Source organism: Cladophialophora carrionii (genome assembly GCF_000365165.1).
Source record: "Cladophialophora carrionii CBS 160.54 unplaced genomic scaffold supercont1.6, whole genome shotgun sequence".
NCBI lineage: Eukaryota > Fungi > Ascomycota > Eurotiomycetes > Chaetothyriales > Herpotrichiellaceae > Cladophialophora > Cladophialophora carrionii.
Window position 1 is genome coordinate 757,954 of NW_008481831.1, and position 21,484 is coordinate 779,437.

At 53.0% G+C, this 21,484-nt stretch overlaps 7 protein-coding genes across 7 annotated transcripts; 3 read left to right on the forward strand and 4 right to left on the reverse strand.

Moving 5' to 3' along the window:
- Positions 1 to 2,479: 2,479 nt before the first annotated feature.
- G647_07230 (uncharacterized protein) lies at positions 2,480 to 4,069 on the reverse strand (the record flags this gene model as incomplete). Its single annotated transcript, XM_008731546.1, has 3 exons — positions 2,480 to 2,725; positions 2,898 to 3,058; positions 3,313 to 4,069. The coding sequence occupies 3 exons, from the start codon at positions 4,067 to 4,069 to the stop codon at positions 2,480 to 2,482; spliced, it is 1,164 nt and encodes a 387-aa protein (XP_008729768.1).
- A 1,391-nt stretch (positions 4,070 to 5,460) lies between these two features.
- On the reverse strand, positions 5,461 to 5,924 carry G647_07231 (uncharacterized protein; the record flags this gene model as incomplete). Its single annotated transcript, XM_008731547.1, has 3 exons — positions 5,461 to 5,626; positions 5,678 to 5,844; positions 5,895 to 5,924. The coding sequence occupies 3 exons, from the start codon at positions 5,922 to 5,924 to the stop codon at positions 5,461 to 5,463; spliced, it is 363 nt and encodes a 120-aa protein (XP_008729769.1).
- Positions 5,925 to 6,440: 516 nt separating this feature from the next.
- G647_07232 (uncharacterized protein) lies at positions 6,441 to 7,552 on the forward strand (the record flags this gene model as incomplete). Its single annotated transcript, XM_008731548.1, has 2 exons — positions 6,441 to 6,533; positions 6,587 to 7,552. 2 exons carry the CDS (start codon positions 6,441 to 6,443, stop codon positions 7,550 to 7,552), a joined length of 1,059 nt encoding a protein of 352 aa, XP_008729770.1.
- A 142-nt stretch (positions 7,553 to 7,694) lies between these two features.
- G647_07233 (uncharacterized protein) lies at positions 7,695 to 10,185 on the reverse strand (the record flags this gene model as incomplete). Its single annotated transcript, XM_008731549.1, has 6 exons — positions 7,695 to 8,359; positions 8,414 to 8,692; positions 9,396 to 9,421; positions 9,522 to 9,531; positions 9,581 to 10,085; positions 10,138 to 10,185. The coding sequence occupies 6 exons, from the start codon at positions 10,183 to 10,185 to the stop codon at positions 7,695 to 7,697; spliced, it is 1,533 nt and encodes a 510-aa protein (XP_008729771.1).
- Positions 10,186 to 11,396: 1,211 nt separating this feature from the next.
- Positions 11,397 to 12,359, forward strand: G647_07234 (uncharacterized protein; the record flags this gene model as incomplete). The annotated part of the gene is made up of 1 exon (XM_008731550.1): positions 11,397 to 12,359. The coding sequence occupies one exon, from the start codon at positions 11,397 to 11,399 to the stop codon at positions 12,357 to 12,359; it is 963 nt and encodes a 320-aa protein (XP_008729772.1).
- A 1,181-nt stretch (positions 12,360 to 13,540) lies between these two features.
- On the forward strand, positions 13,541 to 14,635 carry G647_07235 (uncharacterized protein; the record flags this gene model as incomplete). Its single annotated transcript, XM_008731551.1, has 1 exon — positions 13,541 to 14,635. One exon carries the CDS (start codon positions 13,541 to 13,543, stop codon positions 14,633 to 14,635), a length of 1,095 nt encoding a protein of 364 aa, XP_008729773.1.
- A 3,544-nt stretch (positions 14,636 to 18,179) lies between these two features.
- Positions 18,180 to 21,337, reverse strand: G647_07236 (uncharacterized protein; the record flags this gene model as incomplete). The annotated part of the gene is made up of 2 exons (XM_008731552.1): positions 18,180 to 19,545; positions 20,334 to 21,337. 2 exons carry the CDS (start codon positions 21,335 to 21,337, stop codon positions 18,180 to 18,182), a joined length of 2,370 nt encoding a protein of 789 aa, XP_008729774.1.
- Positions 21,338 to 21,484: the final 147 nt, after the last annotated feature.

A 21,484-nucleotide genomic window follows, 5' to 3' on the forward strand; every position in this document is an offset into this window, starting at 1 on the left:
CCCCGCCTTGTTTTGCACCTCTGGGTATCTACAGGACCTGGTGCTGGGCTAGTACTTGCTACTTGCTGCTTGCTACTTGCTACTCGTACAACCACACAGCACCCGATTGACCGAGGGGTCGTAAGTCCACTGCCCTACGTGGTAGTTGTACTTTCAAGCAGAAATATCTACTCGCAGAGGGGGTGCATGAAGCACCAGAAGGGTTCGGATGCGGTCAGGTCGGTACACAGTCCACTGTACGGCCCTTGTATGGAGTATGCCTGCCCCTAAGCCACCTCGTCTAGGGAGTCCTGTACTCAGAAACAATCATCCATGTAGGGTAAGTACTGGGGATTTATGACCTCAGTACGCTAAACCCTACGACCCAAGATATGAGATGCCCAGTCACCCATACAGGCGCGAGGTGCTGGATTTTATGAAATGGCAGACCTGAATACACAGTACAAGGAAACGCAGCCGCGAAAGACTCTCAAGCACTGCAGATCACATTGTTCGGATACCAGCGGGCGCTCCACGACGGACTTGAGTGCCGATTGACTTACATACGTAGCAGTCATTCTCTGGGTTGGATGTATCTTGTGGTAGCATGAATGTAACGGTTCAATCGTTCAATCGTTCAGCCACCTCGCCATCCGAGTCCCAAGCATCCCCATCGCGTGTTCCATGATCTCGCATTCAATATCTATGTGCACTGACTGGACACAGTAACACAGTAATTATGTATCCGCGGGTACATATGCTGTGCAGTACGAAGTACTATATCCGCCGAACGGACGCAAACGCAAAAGTAAAGTGCAACCAAGGCACCATTCTCTAGGGTATCCAGATACGTACATTAAGTTACAGCTTGAGCGAACTTGCCACCACAGCAGTACATAGCAACATGGAACGGAAAACGGGCTCTCCTGTGGAATCATGGTATAATGAGGTGTAAAGGTGTCGCTTTGTGGACCAACGCACAGTAGTAAAGGCCAAGTTTGTATGGTCGGCGTCGAGGCTGGCCATGGCACTGGCACTCGGGCTTGCGTTCGAGTTCGCTGTGAACGTCGTCCGGAGTGAAGCAGAGTACAGAGTAAGGTCCAGTGTGAGTGTGCGTGTGCGTGCGTTTATGCAGTAGTTTTGAGTTCATGGTGAAATGATATCACAACGTACCTACGGGCATGGGTGGGTGATAATGGAGAGAGCACGACGGAGATGATTTGTTTACCATTCCGATCAGCGGGCATGAACAAAGACAAGGTAGAAAATGTGGCAGTGGGCTAAAGAGCACTCAGCGTCACTCTAGGTATGCGACGTAAGTAGCTACCTGATAGCCCAAGTCCCTAGTAGGTAGGTCCGTACACAGGTACACATGTACTCATATGTACCCATATGTATCCATAATGATTTTGCCGCTTTGACGCTTCGATGGAACTTGCATGTGATGTGAGATGTGAGACTCGAGATGGACCCAAGGCGGCAGATCAGGTTCACGAGTCAGTCCATATTTGTACTTCTACCCACGCAGAGCATGTGATACCGCACTACACTACACCACACCACAATACACTAATTACACTCAGTATGTCCTCGAGAACCGACACATCTACTGGAACAACGGCTGCCTGCCGAGGTTCGTCCCATTCAGGCTCGAAACCGACGCCGCGGGGAGCATGGCATGGTGTGGTACCCGGCCACGCTTGCTGTGCACTTCTTTTCCTCCCTTGATCACTTACTGACTGTTTGTGTGGGTACTGGGTGGGTACTGTGTGGAGGGCTTCGGGGTGTGGTGTGGTGAGACTGTGAGATTGTGAGGAGCATGGCACGGTACTTATGCTGCGCTGCTTAACGGTGCCGTCATGCGTGTGTAGAGAGCATGGGGCAAAGAACAACTGTGCCGTTTGTGATGTGTAGAGAAGAGACAAAAAGATCAAGGATGCCTTCTTTGACGTCTACGAGGCTTGAGGAGCGGCCTGGAGGAGCACCCCTGTGGTATACAATGAGTGAGCAGCCACAAATACCTCCAGGCTCCTCTGGAAATCTCTGTCGGATTCGCCTTGTCTACCTCTCTGGCTTGGCTTTCCTGTATTGCAGCCGATGCGACATGAGAGGGGGTTGAAAATGACAGTGATGGTTCATAGCTTTGATGCTTGATCTCTGCTCGTTGATAATTCATCCTGGTATTGTACTTGGACTGTGGTACGACTCGACGGCTGATATCACATGGTTTGGCATATAATTAAGTAGACAGCAAACAGTCAATTTGCGCCTGACTCCTCCCATGCACCTGACATTTCCTGTTCGTTCGTGAGGTCGTTCTTTCGTTCTTTCGTTCTCTCGTTAGCGCTGAGTAAAGAGTTGGGTTGACCACCATTGAATCGTCGAACATTGTCAAATCTGCCCTCCCCTCCTCATCACTCGATCGACAAACGTATCTTTCATCAGAATGTTCCGTGTCCTTGCCATGACCTTCCTCGAGCCGTGCGTCCCATCCAAATCCTCAAGTCAACAGCCATCCGCCGGGGGATTTACTCCTGGTCCGTGACTTCTCCCTCACCACGTACATTTTATCACCTTTCTTGACAAACCCTTTGGTGTTGGGCGTCAGCGTGGTGATCGTCTTGGTTTCCTTGACATATGGTCCTGTGATGAGCTTCCGCTCCTTCAGCCGGCGGGTATGTTCGAAGAGCTCGTCCTGTAAGGAGTGGTCGATGTATCTCTTAATGATGATGAATTCGTCGTCACGCTGTAGATCAGACAGGGAGAAGCAAACGATTAGCAAAAATCCAATTGGAGGAATGGGTGTTGAGCAGAAGAGCGCACACAACGGGTATACGCAGAGAACGAGGCGACTGTGCGACACTGCCGCCAATCCAAAGCGAACCACAACATAACAATCAAGATAGGGTGATACGTACTGCGTCCCATTCCCAGGGCAACCCGTAGTGATCCAGCGTGTCTGGGTGGAGGTATTTTCGATTGACCTTGATAAAGGTCGGACGGTGGAGGTCGATAGCCAGCGTCGCACGCTGGGCTTTCTTCTTGTGGAGCACCTCTTCGATTTCCTCGGGAGTGTAGCCTGTGATACCCAACAGAGTGAAACCATTAGCCTGTCGTCCAACTCGATGCAATGATTACCGATTTCGACCATAATATCCCCCAAACGAGTGGCCTCCGCCCAAGCGGACCAGAGTCAGACTTTCAAAGCAGGGAGAGTGACAACCTCTCCCCACCGAAACGAGGACGGAGACCTTGAGAGTCTGGCGTCCCTGGAGCCCGTCATGACCGGCTAATGGAAATAATCGTAATAGCGATAACGGGACCTGCGCATACCAGCATTCATGAACTTCTCCTTGACCTTCCTCTCGAACTCTTCCTCCTCGGCCTTCTTCTTCTGCTTCTCCTTTTCGCGGCGCTCCTCCTCGTCCTTGAGGATCTTCTTCCTCAGCTCGTCCTGCTCTTTCTCCTTGCGTTCTTTCTCCAACTTGGCTTCCAAGAGAATCGCCTCCCGCTCCTTCCTCTTCCGCCTCTCTTCCTCCTCCTCCTCCTGCTTCCAGCGCTTTCTCTCTTCTTCGCGGTCCCTCTTTATGCGCTCCATGACTCGCCGCTCTTCTTCTTCCTTGTGTTGCGCCTTGGCGAAGTCGAGCTCTTTCCGAAACTTGTAGGGTAGATCTTCCTCGTCGATCGGGTCTCGTTTGCTGCTCGGCCGGCGCTCTCTATCGGGGCGGACTCGTTCTGGGCGATGTCGGTGTCGCGATCTCGAGCGCTCACTGGAGTAGCTGGAGCTGGAGGAGGATCCGTCGCGATAGTGATGGCGATGGTGGCTACGGCTTCGGCTGTGGTCACGCCCACGGCCGTTGCGCTCAGAGAGGGCGCCGCCGCCTATATTGATGATCGCAGGTGCCACGCCCCCACCCTGGCTGGTAGCACGAGGGCGAGTATGTGGCACCTCGAGGAAATTGTTCACCTCAATGGGTAATTCATGGTGACGGCGGCCTCGTCCTCCATATTCGCTGCCGCCGTGGACGCTCTTCACGGGCATCAACACATATTCGCGGTCGGAGTCCGACGACCGTCGAGAGTAGGCCATCTTCGTTGGCTGAGTCGTGCCCCTCAGGTTAGCGTGTCCTCAGCCCTGTCACAGCAGTCGAGAAAGTTCGGGGTCGGTGGTGGGGCAAACGCCCGATAGCTAGAGGCACTACAATCGGGCGTGGCGACGCAAGTCAGAGATCCGACCAAGGATACGCCCAGTGGCTAAACAAGCCTCAAATGTCTCCTGTCGTGGTATTAGTCTTCGTGCTCACGGCAGAAAGCGATGAAGAGAAGAAGGAAATGTCTTGCCGCGGGTTGGTCCGTGGTGGGGAGGCTGTTTGCTTTATTGTTTTCGTGGGCTGCAAGCGAAGCCCAAGCCCAGTTTGAGCCTGGACTGCTGAACAGCACCCACAATCTGCAGCTTTGGGGGCCAGGCGAACCAAAGTGGCGAGCAGGCACGGAATTATGGTGCACCCGGCGACAATTGGAACCAAGCCCGAAGCCGAAAATGAACCAAAGATCAAATCTTGCCAATGAAAAGCGCGCGCTTGTAGGGGCTTGGGCTGTATCACGAGAAAGGTGTCCAGGACTGCTGCGTCTGTTCGCTTGCAACAGTTTGAGAGTTGTTTGAGATCTAACCGGACACGAGGCAGTGACTCTGTCGTCTGCCAATCTTGAAATGGGCTGCATAGCTCTATTGAGATCCTGTTGAGATTATTGTCTGAGGGTTTCATCCTCCTGCGGTCAATGGACTTGCACGCTTTGTGGGCCTGATGGACGCCTGAAGGTGCACGTCCACGAAGCAGGTATGCGTCATTCAGCCTGCTTAGTCTTGGGCGAAAGATATGTCTTGCTCCTGTAGTAGGCTTTCCACAGCCCAATGGCATTGCCTAGTCTCTGGGGCACCGGTGAATCGAGCTTTCTCCCCACAGGTGTTGAGGTAGACCGCTAACGCCTGCCAAATACGGGCTCAATCCTGCATATATGACATGGCCGGACAAGTCCCGTCTATCAGTCGCGGGACTACCGCTTCCTAGCATTGAGCCTCAAATCTTTGTCAGGAATGGCGTAAGGCACCATGACAAACTCATTGCGTGGGCAACCATACCCAATAACGATTCACAGGAGTTCGGTATCCCTGATATCAGCAACGCACAGTGGCCCTTCGTCTGCTGCACCTCTCCCATAAGACCTCGTGTCAGAGCCGTACTGCTGTCTGCCTGTGTTGCTTGTGCTTCGGGGTGTCCGTCCAAATGTTGCCAATAGGATTGATCGAATTCAACCCCATGTGACCGCAATAGGCATACACCATTGTCGCGTGCTGCCAGTGCCACGACTAAATCAGGACCCCCTTTGTGGGCGTGCCAAATGACCGACCACCATACAACGCAGCTGTCCATATGGCAAAGAAGTTGCCCACTGGGCTACTATCGTTGGGGTGGTTTGTCGTCAGCGGGCACCAGTTTGCAGAATCTTTTCAATATGCTGTCGACTGTTCTTGAATGTTGTCTCTTGGTAGTGCAGCTTCTTGTCCAAGTCGGCAATGTCCTTCTGGAGAGCAGCCGACTCAGTCGCTAGCCGCTCATTCAAGGCTGTCATGGGCACAGCAACGAACCTGGAAGAAGAGGTCTCAGTGCTGTAGAACCGTAATGTAAAGGCTACCTACATTTTCCCCACACCTTCGTAAACGTTTGTGTCTTTAGACAGAGATTTGAGCTCATTGGATGTCAGCTGGTTCAATCTGGCATCACGGCGTTTTGCAGTGAGTTCTGCCTGTGTTTGCGTGATTTTCTGCTGGGAAAGCACGGCTTGTGCTTCAACCTCCTGAAGTAACTGCGAGAAAGTGAGCAAGAAGTGAGAAATCGGCAAGGGAAAGAGCAGACCTTTTGAAGCGCGGCATTTGGTATCGCCATCTTGACAGAAGCTAAAGATTTCTAAGAGACAAACTGGAACGAGTCGAGATTTTGAGCCCGCAACTCAGTTGACTTTGATGAAAATGCAATATCCGCGCCCTGGAGACGTGGGACACGCGCTTGAGTGCTCAGTACGGAGGTGGAAGTGCACCAAGTTAAGCACCGAGGGATCGTCGCTCCGGGCTTCAAGACTCCGATGGAGGGGCCAGAGGCGGCTGCCATTCACGTGCCAGCGCTCAAAAGATCCGCCTGCCGGTTCCCCTACTGAGTACTCCGTACTGTAAGCGACGTCATCTTGCCCCCGAGACAAAAACACGTTTTGTCGCGGCTCTACTCCACTGGCATGTCGTGTGTTGTAAGCAACCCCGTTTGGTCAACATCCATTCCATCCGCTTCCGGCCTCGAGACAGCTTTTGGAAATGCGAAAGCCACATTAACTTCCCGTCGATATGTTGTAGCCTCAAGCCACGAGTCCACCAAACGAAGCGACCCTTGAACACATCAGCCTCAACAAGCATGCCCTCATGGCTGCCTTCAGTTCCTTACCCCCCGCCAGGCCAGCCCGGGTTCTGGGATCCGGTCACTAGCACTCTACAATGGTGCGAAGAGGTATGAGAAAAACCCCTCAAGATGGAGGAGTTGATTCCAACTGACGTGATAAGGACTACTATGCCACCTACTACTCCGCCGAGATTATCAACACCTTGACGAACTTGATGTTCATATACCTGGCATATAAGGGCGTCAAGAGCTGCAGAAAACATGGACATGACACGGTCTTTGAAGTGGCATATTTTGGCTATTTCCTCGTTGGATTCGGAAGCTTCATGTTCCATACCACCTTGAAATACCCCTGGCAACTGGTCGACGAGCTTAACATGATCTACACCACCTGCCTGATGGCCTACGCCTCGCTCTCCTACTCACAGCCGAGGAGGACCCAGGTTTATTTGGGCGTCTTCTTTGTTCTCTTTTGCGCAGCCATAACCGCCTACTACCACTACCTCCAAGATCCGGTATTCCACCAAACCGTGTATGCCCTCCTCACCGTATTCATCGTCTTCCGCAGCATTTACAACATGGAAACCTCACTTCGACCCTCCCTGCGAAAGTCGGAAGAAAAGCACCGCCTCGAGAGGAAAAGGTCCGGGGTGCCTGACGTGATCAGCAAAGAGCAGCAAGCATATGAAAACCAAAGAGATCGGCAAATTCTCAAAACAATGTGGATTCTCGTGGCGTTCGGCGTGAGCATTTTCCTCACCGGCTTCTACATCTGGAACCTCGACAATATCTACTGCTCCACGCTGAGGCGTTGGCGGAGAAGCATTGGCATGCCCTGGGGTTTCTTCCTTGAAGGACATGGTTGGTGGCATTTGATGACCGGGATCGGGGCCTACGACTACATCGTCTGGGGAATCTATCTACGGCACGTTCAGAATGGAGATCAAGAACATTTCAGAATGGTGTGGCCTAGCTTTTTCACGCTGCCGGAAGTTGTGAGGATGTCAGACCCCCCGAGGGATGCAGGGATGAAGGCCACTGGCACTGATCGTGATGTATCTGCGAACGGAAATGCAAACGGCAGTGCTAATGGCAGTGCCAAGGGGCATGTCAAGAAGCGGAAGTGAGAAGTCAACATCTAAGGATAGATTAGAACGACCTCTATTGAACGAAGCCATTGTGAACACGCGACGTACGTTTAAACACCGAGACTTGTCGATGAGTCCTGTATTCCCCATCGTCGGACCGCAGAAAAAACCTTGCCGTGTCTCAGAAAGCCCTCGCGTAGACCGCAATCGACATCTGATATTTCCCGCACAATCCAACAGACTGCCCAAAACACGGTACACAGTTCGTTTGACTCGACGACAGGCCCGTGAGGGCGCTCCCGCAATAGCAATCCGCCGTCGCCCCCGATGAAGCGAAGACGGTGCCGAAGAAGTTTGCCCCGTTCTTGGTGATACAGATCGCGGCGCATTGAGCGTCTATGTTGTTCATAGAGCTGCCTGTCAAGGTCGCGTTGAAGCCGCCCGACGTGGTCTGGCTGTCGAATCCATACATGCCGAGCGCCACACAGGAGCCCACACTGTTGCAGCCTTGCGACCAGCAGCCCAAGTACGCAAAGTTGGATTGTAGCATCGCCCTTTGGACCTTGTGCTCCGGTTGCGCCCGTCGCGCCCGTGGCTCCGGTTGGTCCGGCTGGACCAGACGGGCCAGACGGCCCGGAAGGACCTCGGACGCCCTGTATCCCCTGTATCCCCTGTATCCCCTGTATCGCTTGCGTTCCTGTTGGGCCTTGAATGCCTTGAATGCCTTGAATCCCCTGGATCCATTGGTTGTCATGAACCTTATGGATAAGGTGTAGTAAGGAGGCCAGGTAGGGGTAAGATGCCATATGATACTGAAGCTATCAGGCTGTCTAAGGTCCTGGGGGACTATTCCCGTATGTACCTATAACCACACGACTGAGTATCCACCTGGGGTCTCACATTGGTTACCTTGTGCTCCGGTCGGACCAGCTGGACCGGGAGGACCAGAAGGCCCAACTGCTCCGGTCGGACCTGGAACCCCTTGCGCTCCAGTTGGTCTTGACGGGCCACTAGGACCTGATGGCCCAGAGACTCCAGTCGGTCCTTGCAAACCTTGGGCTCCGGTTACGCCCGACGGCCCCGACGGCCCTTGTTCCCCTTGAACACCTTGCTCACCAGTTGGGCCTGCTGGGCCTGGCGGACCAGAAGGCCCCTGAATGCCCTGTGGTCCGCTTGGTCCTGGAGAAGAAGTTAGTTATTTTCTCAGATGAATGATGAAGGTTTGGATTGATAGAATGGTCGATAGAATTGTCAAAAATCGAATGGCCCCATTCGAATTCTTGATGCACCTTGGGATTGTGTGAATATCGGTCTCATGAAGCATGTGGAAATTGCGAGAATATTTCCCGGTATTGATGTGAAGGATGTACAAGGAGACCAGCTATGACAGTGCAGTGAAGTAGTGTCGTTGCGTTGAAAAGTGCTTGACTTCGATAACATAGGTGAGAAAAAGAAGACGTGTCCAGATCGCAACTATGTATCTAGTAAGAGTGAAGGAAGTGGAACGAGAAAGTCTTACCAGTTGCACCGGTTGGGCCGGCGATACCCTGCTGCCCTATACGTCGAGACAACGGGTCAGCAAATCGCCTTTCTGTGGCAACCAAGGACACGTCAAAGGTGCGGCGACAGATCGGAAGTAAACAGCATTCAACCCTCTTTCTAGGCCATCAGGCACGGGAGGTTCCAGTAATAAACTCCAAGCCAAGGTCTTTCCCAAGCGGGAAAACATGGATTGGCGCTTGTCTTTCTTCCACACACAAGGGTCATATGCATTGGGAGGGAAAGGTGGCATAGTCACCTTGTTGTCCTTGAGCGCCTATATCATCTTACGTTAGTCACTCGGAATTACCATGCCAACGGCAACAAAGGAGTGGCAACTTACCAGTAACTCCGGTAGGACCAGTAGGACTAGAAATGATGATCAGCATCAACCGTCAATGGACGAAATGGAAAGGCGTCACTTCCTGTAGCCGGTTTACAGCTAACCGAGAGACAGGCAATTACTCACCCCATCGGTCCTGCGGCGCTGTTAACAAATGCAAGTCTCTTGAGAGAGTTCAGCCTTACCAGCAGGTCCAGATGGTCCACTCAGGGTTGAGGCACCAACAGCAGCGCAGGAGCTGACCCTCGTCATGCTCAATGAGACGAAAAGACAATCCGGTGGCGCAAGCATCGGATCGCCAAAAACTGAAATAATGGTACTGTGAGAAAGAACACAAAATCTGGCCCTCATGTTGTAGGAAGCGGAATTGCTCCACATTAGGTTGTTCTCCATATCGACAGAAAAAGCAGTAGTGACATCTCCGGGATTGACGCTTGCTGTAAAATTGGCATAGGTCGTGCCCGATGTGGTTCCGAACTGTAAAGCGCCAGAAGTCGAGTTCGCAAACAGTCTGCCATTGACTAAGCTGTATACCACGGCCTCCGTACAGCTATCGGTGGCTTGCCCTGTGCCACCAAGATATGCGTGGGCCTGGCGCTTTTTGAGACGATGATTGTTTGTGGGTCCACGAATGTCATCGCGAGCTTGAACGAATAGCTTTCGACGTAGGTGAAGGACGGAGACGAGTGTCTGAAGAAGTCAGTGCCTGACCAAAGGCCAGGATGGTATCTTCCCACGTTACGTGTGCCATGGGCATTTGGGCGTTCGCGTTCGACTGGGTTATAAACATAGCAGTAGTCCCCGTAGATACAGAATCAATGCTAGTCGGCGCATTGTTGATACTGAGGGTGAAGTAGTCGGACACTTTCAAGGTCGTATTCGTATCAGCATAGTACTTGATATGTATCTGAATGAAGCTGATCAGCAGCTGAAGCAGAACTTTGAGTGTGAAGTTACCGGAATGAGTACCAGGATCTTAGTCACTGTCACACTTTTACGGTGCAGTTTAAATCTGCGCTTTGGGCCACGTCTCGTGTGTCAGGGTGAGGCGAGTTCCCCGAGACTCGGTTTGCGACTGACACTGGAACATGACCCGCTGCTGTCAAACTTGTGAATAGTAAAAGCAAGGTGAGAAACCAAGTTGCAACGGCTTCTGCGCGAGCCATGCCAAAGGAAGAATCAATCCAGACAAACAAAAAGAATGACTGATTACAGCGGAACGAAGCAGCAACGCATGGAGAGGATTGGAGGCAAGGAGGACCCAGTGGTGAGAGGTGCGAATATATCTGTCCAGGCAGCTCAAGGAGGCCGACAGGATCTGGAGCCTTGCCGAGATTGCACGGTTCCCAGAAACCTGAAGATTTGCCAATTCGAGATGGAATTCATGGTCAAAGCTGCAGATGCTTCACTCGAATCACCTCTCCGCGACGATGAGTTGATGCTGGAATGCTTGCGTTGCGACGGGAACGAACGCGCTTTGGACAATGTCAGTGCTGTGACCGGACCGACGGCTGTAGGCTGTAAGCGAGGCATTTGCGGGGCAAGATTCTTCAAGAACAGGCTCCAAACATGGCATTAAAAGTCAAGATGCGGATCAAAGCTGTAGAGATTGTGCCTGAGGACGAGAACAGATACTCCGTCCTGTGTCCAGGAAACAAAAGGGAAGTGAAGCGGAGGTGAAGTGAGATTGTAACAGGAAAGTGTCTTCATTGTCACGTGCTTGCTTGAGGCCTTGCCCTCGCCCGTGTTCTTTCCTTATCCTGCTCACCAGGCAACAAAGGATACGATGGTCGACCACGGGGCAAAACCACTCGGGTGCATAGGAGTAGGAGATTCTTGCATTGCTGTATAGATCGAGGATGAATAGTCGTCTTCGTGGTGAAAAACGCATTATCTGTCTGGGCTGGTATTCTAACTGCTCTCTTTTTTACCCAGACTCTCAAGGTTCGGATCTCTTGACACCCACATCATCGGTATCTTAGCATGGCCGAAAACTTCAACATGGCCGAAGACCACGGCATGGTCGAAGACTACAGTGCGGGCGAAGACCTCAGCATGGACGACCTACCACAGAACTCGAAGAGAGAGTCTAATGTGGTCTCTACGCACAATCAATTGCTGGACGCGCTCACTACATTTTTGACCGTCACCACACACCATATTCTCTACCTCCGTCGGCTTTATCCACCAACCTCCTTCCTTTCCACTCGAGCGTACAACTACCCCGTCCGCCAAAATCGGCATCCGAAAGTGTGTGCGTGGGTCAACGATGCTATCGCCGCGGTTCGTGATCAGTTGCAGAAGGATGTGGTCGAAAAGCTTTCACTCTGCATATACGAGTGCAAGGGCAATCGCGTTCTCGAACGCTGGACATTCGATCTTCGATCGTTGCCTCAGGTTATTCAACGCGAAGATGACATCCCTATCGAGCCAAAACCGCCAAACGAGGACGACGATGGCTACGACGACGAAGAAGAAGACGACGACGATGGCGATATCCTGCTTGAACAACTCAATCTGGCTGACCTGGAGGCCCATTTCCGTGCCACCTTGTGCCGAGTTGCCACCTCAGCAGCCCGACTCAGACCGTTGCCTGAGGGGCCGGGGGTTCCCGAGTGCAGCTTTACCCTTGCTCTCGAGGTCAAGGACGAGGCTGACCGGCCTGTTGGTCGCCTGGAGAAAAACGAGCGGAAGTGGATGGCTGCGGAACAAGCGTCGGCTCTCAACCGTCCACGTCCTCCGGTTCCTCAGGCAAAGTCACAGCAAGACGAGCAGACCCTAGACAAACCATCGCCCAGAACACATCCGGTACGCCTTTTGGAGGTCGGGGAGCTTCAGATGGAAGTCTGGGTGGAAGAATCCGCAGCTAAATTTGAGTTCGATCTTCCAACACCTGCGCCAAACCCATACCTACCTCCAAAACAGGACACAGCCAAAGTGACTCACACTGCGGCGAAGGATTAGTTCGATCCCGGCGGTACGCATGCCAACCCTCTCGAACCACCGTACGTCAGCCGCAACCGATAGGGGGCCAAGTGGCAATCTATCGGTGCGGCTGAGTCGTCGCAAAACGTGGACTCTATTGCTCGATTTCTTGAGGAATTTAAGTCCATGCTATCATTCGCACATTGGGCTATGAATAGTGGTGCAGAGCCATTCTTACAGTATCATGGCCTACGGAGATGGCAATGCAATAAGATTACAAGCTCATTATCCTAGGCATTGACTTCGTTTGAACCATCACGATCCGCCCCCACACCGCACTGATAGGGTGGATGTCCTGGATCCGAAGCATACTGCTTGAGAGACCATTGATCCCGGTGTTGAGCTCCTGAAGCGGCAGCATCAACCTATCCTCTTCGGACTCCAGCAGACATACCCGATCCTGTACTATCGAGCTTCCGATGAGCCTGGAATTTGACTCTCGCCCTCGTCGGCACGCCAGCGATATCTGAATCCTCGATTGATCTAGAAGGCGACCGCGATGCTTAGGGAAGATGAAGGCGACTTGCCGCCGGGAGTCCCATCGCGGGGTTCAGAGACAAGATGAACCGAAACAGACAATTGTGGCAGAATCGAGCGATCATTCTTGCTTCCAGTTCTTAACTCATTGATCCGTCTACGGTTCACTTCACTGCAGGATGATCTGAACATCTACCTCAGGAGCACAACATCAGGCACACCTTCTGACGGCCCTCGGTACTCGTGCAAACAGAAGACACAGCAGCTTTGTTCGTGACACTTCACCTTTCACAAACGCCTTTGTTGGGGTGACGTTCTTCCTTGTCACTACAAACCAATCTTCATCTGTGACAAAGTCGTTTGTCCGAGAGGCTTCCTAATCACTAACCAAACACTTTTGACAAGACACCTGGATGAGGTCCTCTTTATTGTTATAGCACCCCATGGCTCAGCTGCCAGGTTCTCACTTGAGCTGCCTCGTGACAATGGGACGTCCTGCCTTCCACTCTATATCTGAATGCCATAGTCCTCTCGAAGGTTTGTCCTCTTTCTCTATTCCACACGATATCCACAAACGGTTGACCTGAAGAAAGTACAAAGGCCCTCACAGATATAAATTTCCAACAACCTCGAGGTTCTTTTCGAAACTGCAAAAATATCACAACACCCTAGGACTCGTCATCATGCGACCCTCGACTCTTGTGTCCGCTCTTCTCGCAGGAGGTGCCCGAGGCCTCTCAAACTATCAGCTCGTGGGCAACTACTCTGGCGTCGACTTCTTCAGCAACTTCCAATTCTTCTCCGACCCTGATCCTACAGCAGGGTTCGTAAAGTACGTGGACCAGGACACTGCGAATTCGACTGGGCTCGCCGGCATCGCCTCCGGTGACCAGTTCAAAGACTTGCCGTATCTAGGTGTCGACTACTCCTCGCTGGCGCAAGCTGGAAGACCTTCGACCCGTATCGAGTCTCAGAACTCGTTCAACTCGTCAACTCTATGGGTCACCGATATCCGTCATCATCCTGGTGGCGTTTGTGGCGTTTGGAGCGCTTACTGGCTTGTTGGGCCGAATTGGCCATGGGGTGGTGAGATCGACCTGCTCGAGAACATCAACTTAGCAACCACCAACAAGTATGTGTTGCATACTGGTGCCAACCTTGCTGTCTCCAATATCAGCGATCCTACCACCGCAAACTCAAGCGGTATGAACATCCGCGGTCAGTTCAGCAACCTCAACTGCTCTGCAGCTGCTGAGGGTAACGTTGGTTGCGTTGTCGAAGGCCAGGACAACACCTTTGGTACAGAGTTCAACGCCAACGGTGGAGGTGTCATCGCTCTGGAATACCTGCCCGAAGCAATCTCTGTTTGGCAATTTGCGCGAACTGAGATTCCTGGCGACATCTTTGATGGCACTCCGACTCCGTCGACCTGGCGCCGTGCAGATGCGCACTTCGTGGCCACTGATGGCTCGTCCCTTGAGTACTACTTTTATTCGCTGCGAATGGTCTTCAATACGAATATCTGCGGGTCTTGGATCGACAAGGTATGGCAGACCAGTGAGTGCGCTGCTCTGGCTCCTTCCTGCGCAGCATATGCCGCAAAGAATCCCGCTGCGTTCAAGGATGCCTACTGGCTCATTGGCGGAGTCCAAGTCTACGAGGCTGTCGCCAGTGATATGAACGCAACTGCCATTCCTGCAGTTCCCGCAGCCAACTTGACCTCCGATCTCAATTATCGTCGTCACGTTCGTCGATCTTCGCGAGGCCAGGTCTGGTGATTGATCTACAATATATCAGTTCTGTTCCATCACCCGACTGATATGTTGATCGATCTCATTATTCATGGGGATGAAAGGCCATGTGAGATGGTAACATACCAACAGTTTCGACTCGATATGCATTGTAGCGAGTCTGCAAAGCTATCTCTAGGGCACAGGATTTCAATTCAACACATCTTGCGGCGTATCTGCCACTGTGATATCTAGGGAATGTCGCGCTAGCGCGGTATCAGAGTCGGCCTGCATTTGTTCATGAGGGAGTCATGCCCGGCACAATCAGACTAGGTACGATTTTGAGGATAGGCTACAAACAAGCAAAATAATAGAAATTCAGAAAGAGACGTCTGATCCAGCTCAATCTTGAACTTGTTCACGCGTTATTCTCTCCCGGGTTATCTGCTCGTACGCATTGTTTGGAGCCAGCGATTCCATTGTCCTTCCCTTGTACGTAGTCTTCCACACCATTCCACCTTGGATGACACCACCAGTGCTCTACCATTGTCCACTGCCGGGAGATTGATCCTGTTCTGCCGCACCCAGAAATATCACACCGTCATGACCATCACTGACTGCCGCCCGTCGGCGCAGCTTGCATTCACTTGTTCTGCCCTAGACTCTTCACAAGATTCGCAACCATGCCCACAATAAACTCCCAGTCTGCCAGCTGAGTCCTCGCCTGTAGGCTTGTGCGCTTGTCCATAGATAAAGAATTTCCTCCCTGCGTTCGCAAAATATCCATACCACCAGCGGCTCATCATCACCATGCTGCTGCTGCTGCTGCTAATCCCGCTCCTCCTAGGCTTCATGCCAGCGATCCTCCTCCCGCGGAAACGGCCATGGCATTCGCATACGAGGGCTTGGCTCTGCCCAACGAGTGTATCCCTTAGATCTCAGTCTTAGTTCCACTGCCGATCCCACCTCGCTCAGAACCGCAACTGCTTCCGCACAGTCCACAATCGAACAATACCGTGTTCACTAGCCCGGTATCGGTCCAGGTGCTGAAGATTGAAGACTCAAAGGGTCCTGCCTTTGACGCGATCACATTCGGCAACGGCACGAGGATCACATTCGTCAACGGCACGTTCCCCAGTCCTGCCGACGGCAGTGTCTCTGGTGTGTCTCGTCTGGCTCGTGTCCTGGCTCGTGTCGTGGCTCGTGTCTATGATGTCCAAGGGAACCATGGAGCCGACAATCGCGTCCGCGGTGTGAGTACATACATCTTTTTTCTTTCTTGCAGCCATGCATGCATGCATTTATCCCGTATTCCCTGCCCATTAAGCATCTCTGTCAGGCATCCCCGTCAAGCATCCGGTAAACTTGATTTCTGAGCGCCCCCCAGTCCTTCAATACCGACCTAGATCCTATATTGGCGACTGCGGTCCTCGGAATAGCGCCGAAGAAGATGTCTTTTCACGGTTCACGTCTCTGATGCGCGTTGCCAGGTGGTAGGTACGAACTACGAAATGCTGATGCTGATACTAACTTCCATGCAACAGATATACATATGCCAGTATCCCAACTGGACGGGGCCCTGCTTCGGGACGAAGATCTACCCGTCTATGTATGATCACTGTATGGTGATTGTGGCTGTTGGGGGATGGGCGTCACTTGGGCCCGACGAGGGGATCACTGTTGATTTGTACCGGTATGTTGTGTTCTGTTCTAACATGTTGTGCGATGTTTTTATTTGTTGTGTTGTGCTGTGCTGTGCGGTGTCCTGTTGTGTGGTGCTGTGTAGTGCTGTCTTGTGCACTGCGGTGTTGCGTTCCATCCCCTCCCCTGCTTCCATACGCGTCGTGCTAACATGGCATACCTGATATCCCAGGGACTCCTTGTGCCGGGAGATATTCTGGAAAAGATCTGACTTTCCCCGGCGACGCTGATGCACCTGCGCGGATTGCGGGCTCGGGTCTCGCGCCCGTGCAGAGTGATTTGATTGGAGCGGTTTTCGGAGGCCAGGATGTGACTACCTAGCTCATGAGTATCAGCATCAACGGTCTGGGGAGAGGGGAGAAGGAGCAACGAGGGAGGGGAGGAGAAGAAACCAGGGAGGGGGAAAAGAAGATCTGCATGCTGTTAGACAGTGAAGACGACGGATGGCCATCGGGTCGAGGGAGGAGACGACCATCTGCTGGTTTAGGATACTGGAACGGTAATCTGTGAGGGCGGCATGTCAATGAAGTGTGGTGTATGTCTTGGACAGAACGAATAGTGAGAAGTTAGAAGGAGAGTCCACCATGCTCGAGAGGACAGTCTACTATGCTCGTCTGTACAATCAGTCCTTTGCATGAGCGATCGAGCTCGGAACAGGTACGTGTAGGCAAGTCCGCCCGCCGAGTCAGTCCATAATGAGAGATTACCTGGTAGATTCCTTGGTTAAAGTCGTCGAGACTGGATTGTCCGCGATCATGGTCTGCGGGCGAATACAAAACTAGACTGGGAACTGGAGAACGATTGTATTCACGGAACTGATGAGATGATTGCTTTCCGGTGGGAGGCATCGATGACTGGATTTTGGCCATGAACCCCGCTCGCACTGCTCGGCGTGCACCTCATTGTGTACCACAGTACTAGATAATCTGGCGTGTATGCTAACGAAGACAGCAAGGGGAGTAATGGAGCAGAAAGGCATGCGTGGTGCTCCGTTTGATTCCAATAGGAGAGAATCTCAGAATCTGTCGTGCGGTCAGGACACAGCGAGACACTTACTCGCGTGATCGAGACATTTCAAGCGTGCCGAAGCTGGGTGGCTAGGTATTAGACAAGCTGATCACTGCTAAGGCAGGAAAGAGTACAGGAGGGGACAAGACAGGACCAGGACCAGTGGGACGCCAGGTCTGGATTCTAGAATGATGAGAATATCACTACAGAAACGCACTGCACGGCACAGGCACACAAGCTGATACAATTCTGCACTAACTTCACCGTAATCAGTCTGGCGGCGCAAAAGTCACGTCAAGGCACTTTATGTATATCAAACTCGGCGTGAACACGCCTTGCTCAGCGTTCTCTCAGTTCTTGACCTTTGATCTATATTTTCGTGACCACGGGTAGCAGCAAGAGCAAGGAGACCCTCAAGGGTCCAGACCGTGCAGGGGAAGATATATATTGTGAAGCATGAGCATCAAGTAATTATTCCGTACTCTGTACTCCGTACTCTGTATCGTCATCCTCGCATTGGGCTGTTTGCTAGACTGTACCGACCACTTCTTTCAACTCTATATTCGTACTCCGTGATACATCGTGGGTAATTCAGTGGCTGGACAGCTAACTCTCTGGGCTCTCGAAGACTCCAGGTCCGGCACTGTACATTACATTATGTTCCGCGTACTTTGTAGTTCGTATTGTGATTCCCCCTCCGGCCCACGGTTGAAGCAATACTCCTCATGCGCGTGAGTATCATTGCGAATAAAATAGAGTAACCCCGAGTGAAATGATTTGCATGGCATGGCATGGCATGGTACGGCTTGCCCCTTTTTGCTTTAATGCAGCACGAGCTCGAAGTCAGGTCAATACAGACAGGCAGGGTCATTCCTTCATTCATTCATTCGTTCCCTTCCCGTTTCCTTACAATCCCAATGACAACGCTAATGTCATCCAACTTGCCTCCCTCGGCGGCTATACCCTCGTCAAAGGCACGTTCCATGTACGGACTCTCGGCGTTCGGATCCATGGCGATTTCTCTCGCCGCGTTCATCAACCTTCGCGCCACGTACACGATGCCGTCTTTGGCGTCTCCGTCGTCGTTTGCATAGCCGTTTTGCTTTGGTTTCCCGGTATCGCTGGTAGCTGATGAGGCCGCAGAATCGTTCCACTGGCGAATACTTTCGCAGATGTTCTCGCAAATTTCATGCTCCCATAGATTATCCGTCACGCCATCGCTCAGGACGGCGACGACGTCGCCGACTTGGATGTCTTCAATGGTATCGCAGACTGCGTTGCCCGTGGGGGTGTCGGGGGAGTTTGTGCCTAGTTGGCGAGGACAATCGAACCAATGCCACTGTTCCTTGGAGTGGTAAAGAATGGTCCCGCCGCTGGTCTCGGAGTCCGAGTCCGAGTCAGAACCCGACGACGAGGTCGAAGGAGATTGGGCTGCAGATGGCGACGGGCGGATCACAAGGACTTTGCAGTCCCCCAGCGTTGTGGCCAGGATAACTGGCGTGGATCCCGAGGCCCCTTGTTTGTGGTATAGCAGAGCCGACGAGGCGGTGGTCGTGCCGAGAATGTCGTTCTTGGAAGACTCCTTTGCCTCTGGGGACTCCTTGGAGGATGATGACGACGTGGGCGTGCCGCCAGGGGACGAGCCGTCGCTATCGTCACTTTCACCCTCGTCAGCCTCCGAGTAGACTTCCTGGTCCGGATCTCTTTTGAACGTGCCCTTTGTGGCCTTCTTGGTGGCATCGAATGCCGTCTCCAAGCTCTTGACAGGATCGACCTCGTGGGCGTTCGCATCTCCCCCTTTCACCAACGACTTCTGGACCTCGACGTCCCAGAAATGCGCTATCAGCCTCGACCACAGTGCAGCGTGGCCACGTTCCTTCTGCGCCCAGGCACCGACTCCGTCATTCACAGCGATGAACCTCTGGTCTGCGCCAATAATGATTGCATCGTCCCCGTTTGTGATTCCCCGGATGGGTTGACCATTCACTTTTGGTCGACGAGCGCTGCGGGGAATCGAGGAGGGATTGTGTGTGGTGAGTGGGTCTGAAAAGGAGCCGGACGGCAGAGACACAAACGGGGGTGGGAATGGGCGGGAGGGCCTTTTGGCAAAGATGGAGTAGCCTGTCTCGAGGTAGAAGGGTGAGCACGGCTGGTGAGCATCTGAGGTTGCTGGACTGGAGTCCTTGTCCGATTTGTGGATCGTAGTACGACCTTCGGAGATGAGGTAGCGACGGCAGAGTGTCGTCGAGCTGGAAAAGTCACGCAAGTCGAGGCTGTAAGGTCGCCATCTTGGAGACCGTCCTGGCCCTGTTATAGGGCCTGATCCGAGTACTCGGAGTGAGAGGGGACGGCACTCGACCAGTTGTGCTACAGCGTGCCTGGAAAGTCGGGTCACCTGAGCAAGCATGGAAAGGACCAGAGCGCTCTCATAATGAGGCGCGCTTCACTGCTGGGGCCTTCTCCTGGTGACAGCCTGCCGTCAGTGATAGCAGAAGATATGGAGCACCAAGACACGGGACGGCGACGGCGACTATGAGGTGTAGACTCCGGCGACACTGCGACGAGTGGAGCGGAGCGTGGATCAGATCCTGCCAAAGCTTAGCAGCGGCCGACCTCCGATCCATTTTCTCCACCGCAGCACGATACCGGATTCACCCGGCCGCGGTGAGTAGATCGAGTCTTGTACAGAGTAATTAGTCGTAGGAAGAAGGGACGGAGCTATAAGGGAGACTTCAGAGGCCTGCCGTGTAGTCTGTTGTCCAACAGGTGCGCGCGACTGATGTACACAAACATATATATACACACTCCTGCATTGGTGCTCCTTTTGCCTAGAGTACAACATATACATTTTGGAAGATGTTGAGTGGTGATCGACTGTTCACAGAGACCGCAAGATCCAGCGCTGCCGGCCTTGAATCAAGACGTAAGAGTATGATGCTGCGCGGACGGCGTTTCTGATAAACAACAAGAAGCCGACAAAATGCCAGACATTGACGCAGAGTGTGGCCGTGAGTCGGTTCGAGGCGTGAATCCTCACACGATTGCTCTCTCCTCCTCGCGCCTTGCGATAAATCGCTCAGCTCTGCCGACGAGCTCCTCATACACGGTCCATGCCAGGGCAGAGCTCAACGCTTTTCTCCCCATCCTCAGGCCCAATCCGTCGAAGAACGCCTTGACGCCGTCCTCCTTGAGCATCAGCCGCGTGGCTTTCAAAGTATTGCCATACTTCTGCGGCATGAGCTGCAGCCTCGTCTTGACCGCGTCGAACGGATTGGTCATGCTAGTCGCCAATCCTGCGGCCAAAACACCACTCGAGGCATTGATGGTGGCTGAACTCGCAATCGAAGGCCGCCCTTCTAATCCGTCGAGCGCAGTTGTCTGCTCCGCCGCGAACATCTTGTTCAGATGCGTCTTGCACTGCTCATAGAATAGCACGTAAAGTCCCGCATACGGTGCGTCGCGAACGGCGGTAGCACCGAACCCTGAGAAGAATCCCTTCAGACCCTCCGACGCATAGATGGAGCGGGACGCCGACGCGATGGACTTGTACGCGTACAGATCCGACTCGTAACGCACTTTGATCACCGTCACCGGCATGAGTATAAAGCCCGCAAACACTCGCGCTGTCGCCCCCGCGATGAGATTTTGCGTATTCGACAGCTTGGGCAGCACGGAACTGCTCTTGCCCGGCGAAACTGCTGCTGCTCCGCCATTCCCAAACGTCGCCGCCGCGGTCTTGTTCGCGAGAAGTTGGCGCAGCGAGCTGAGCGAGGTAAAGTAGAGTGCGGAGCCGAAGCCGGTGCGTAGTGCTGAGGGGAGGGTGCCTCGCCAGAGGCTGGCGATGGGATGTGGCCCGGAAAGGATCGATCGTAGGACGGGTACGAGAGAGGAGGAATGGGATTGCTGCACCCGGGTCTTGAGCAAGTCCGCCGGTTGCAAAAGCACGGCGCTGGACACGCCAGATGTCAAGCCGGCAAAGAAGTGAAAGGTCGGATGGGCCTTCTTGGAGCTCTGGATCGTGCCGGCGCCGCCATTGGACATGTTCCAGAGGCCCCGAGAGCCTTGAGCTGCTGGGGAGAGGCTAGAGATTAGATGTCTGCGGGTGTCCTGTTCCTAGAAGGACTGCGCATGGTGATACACAGCTGGACTGACTGCTACAAGTCTCCAAAGCACCTTCAGCGTCCACGG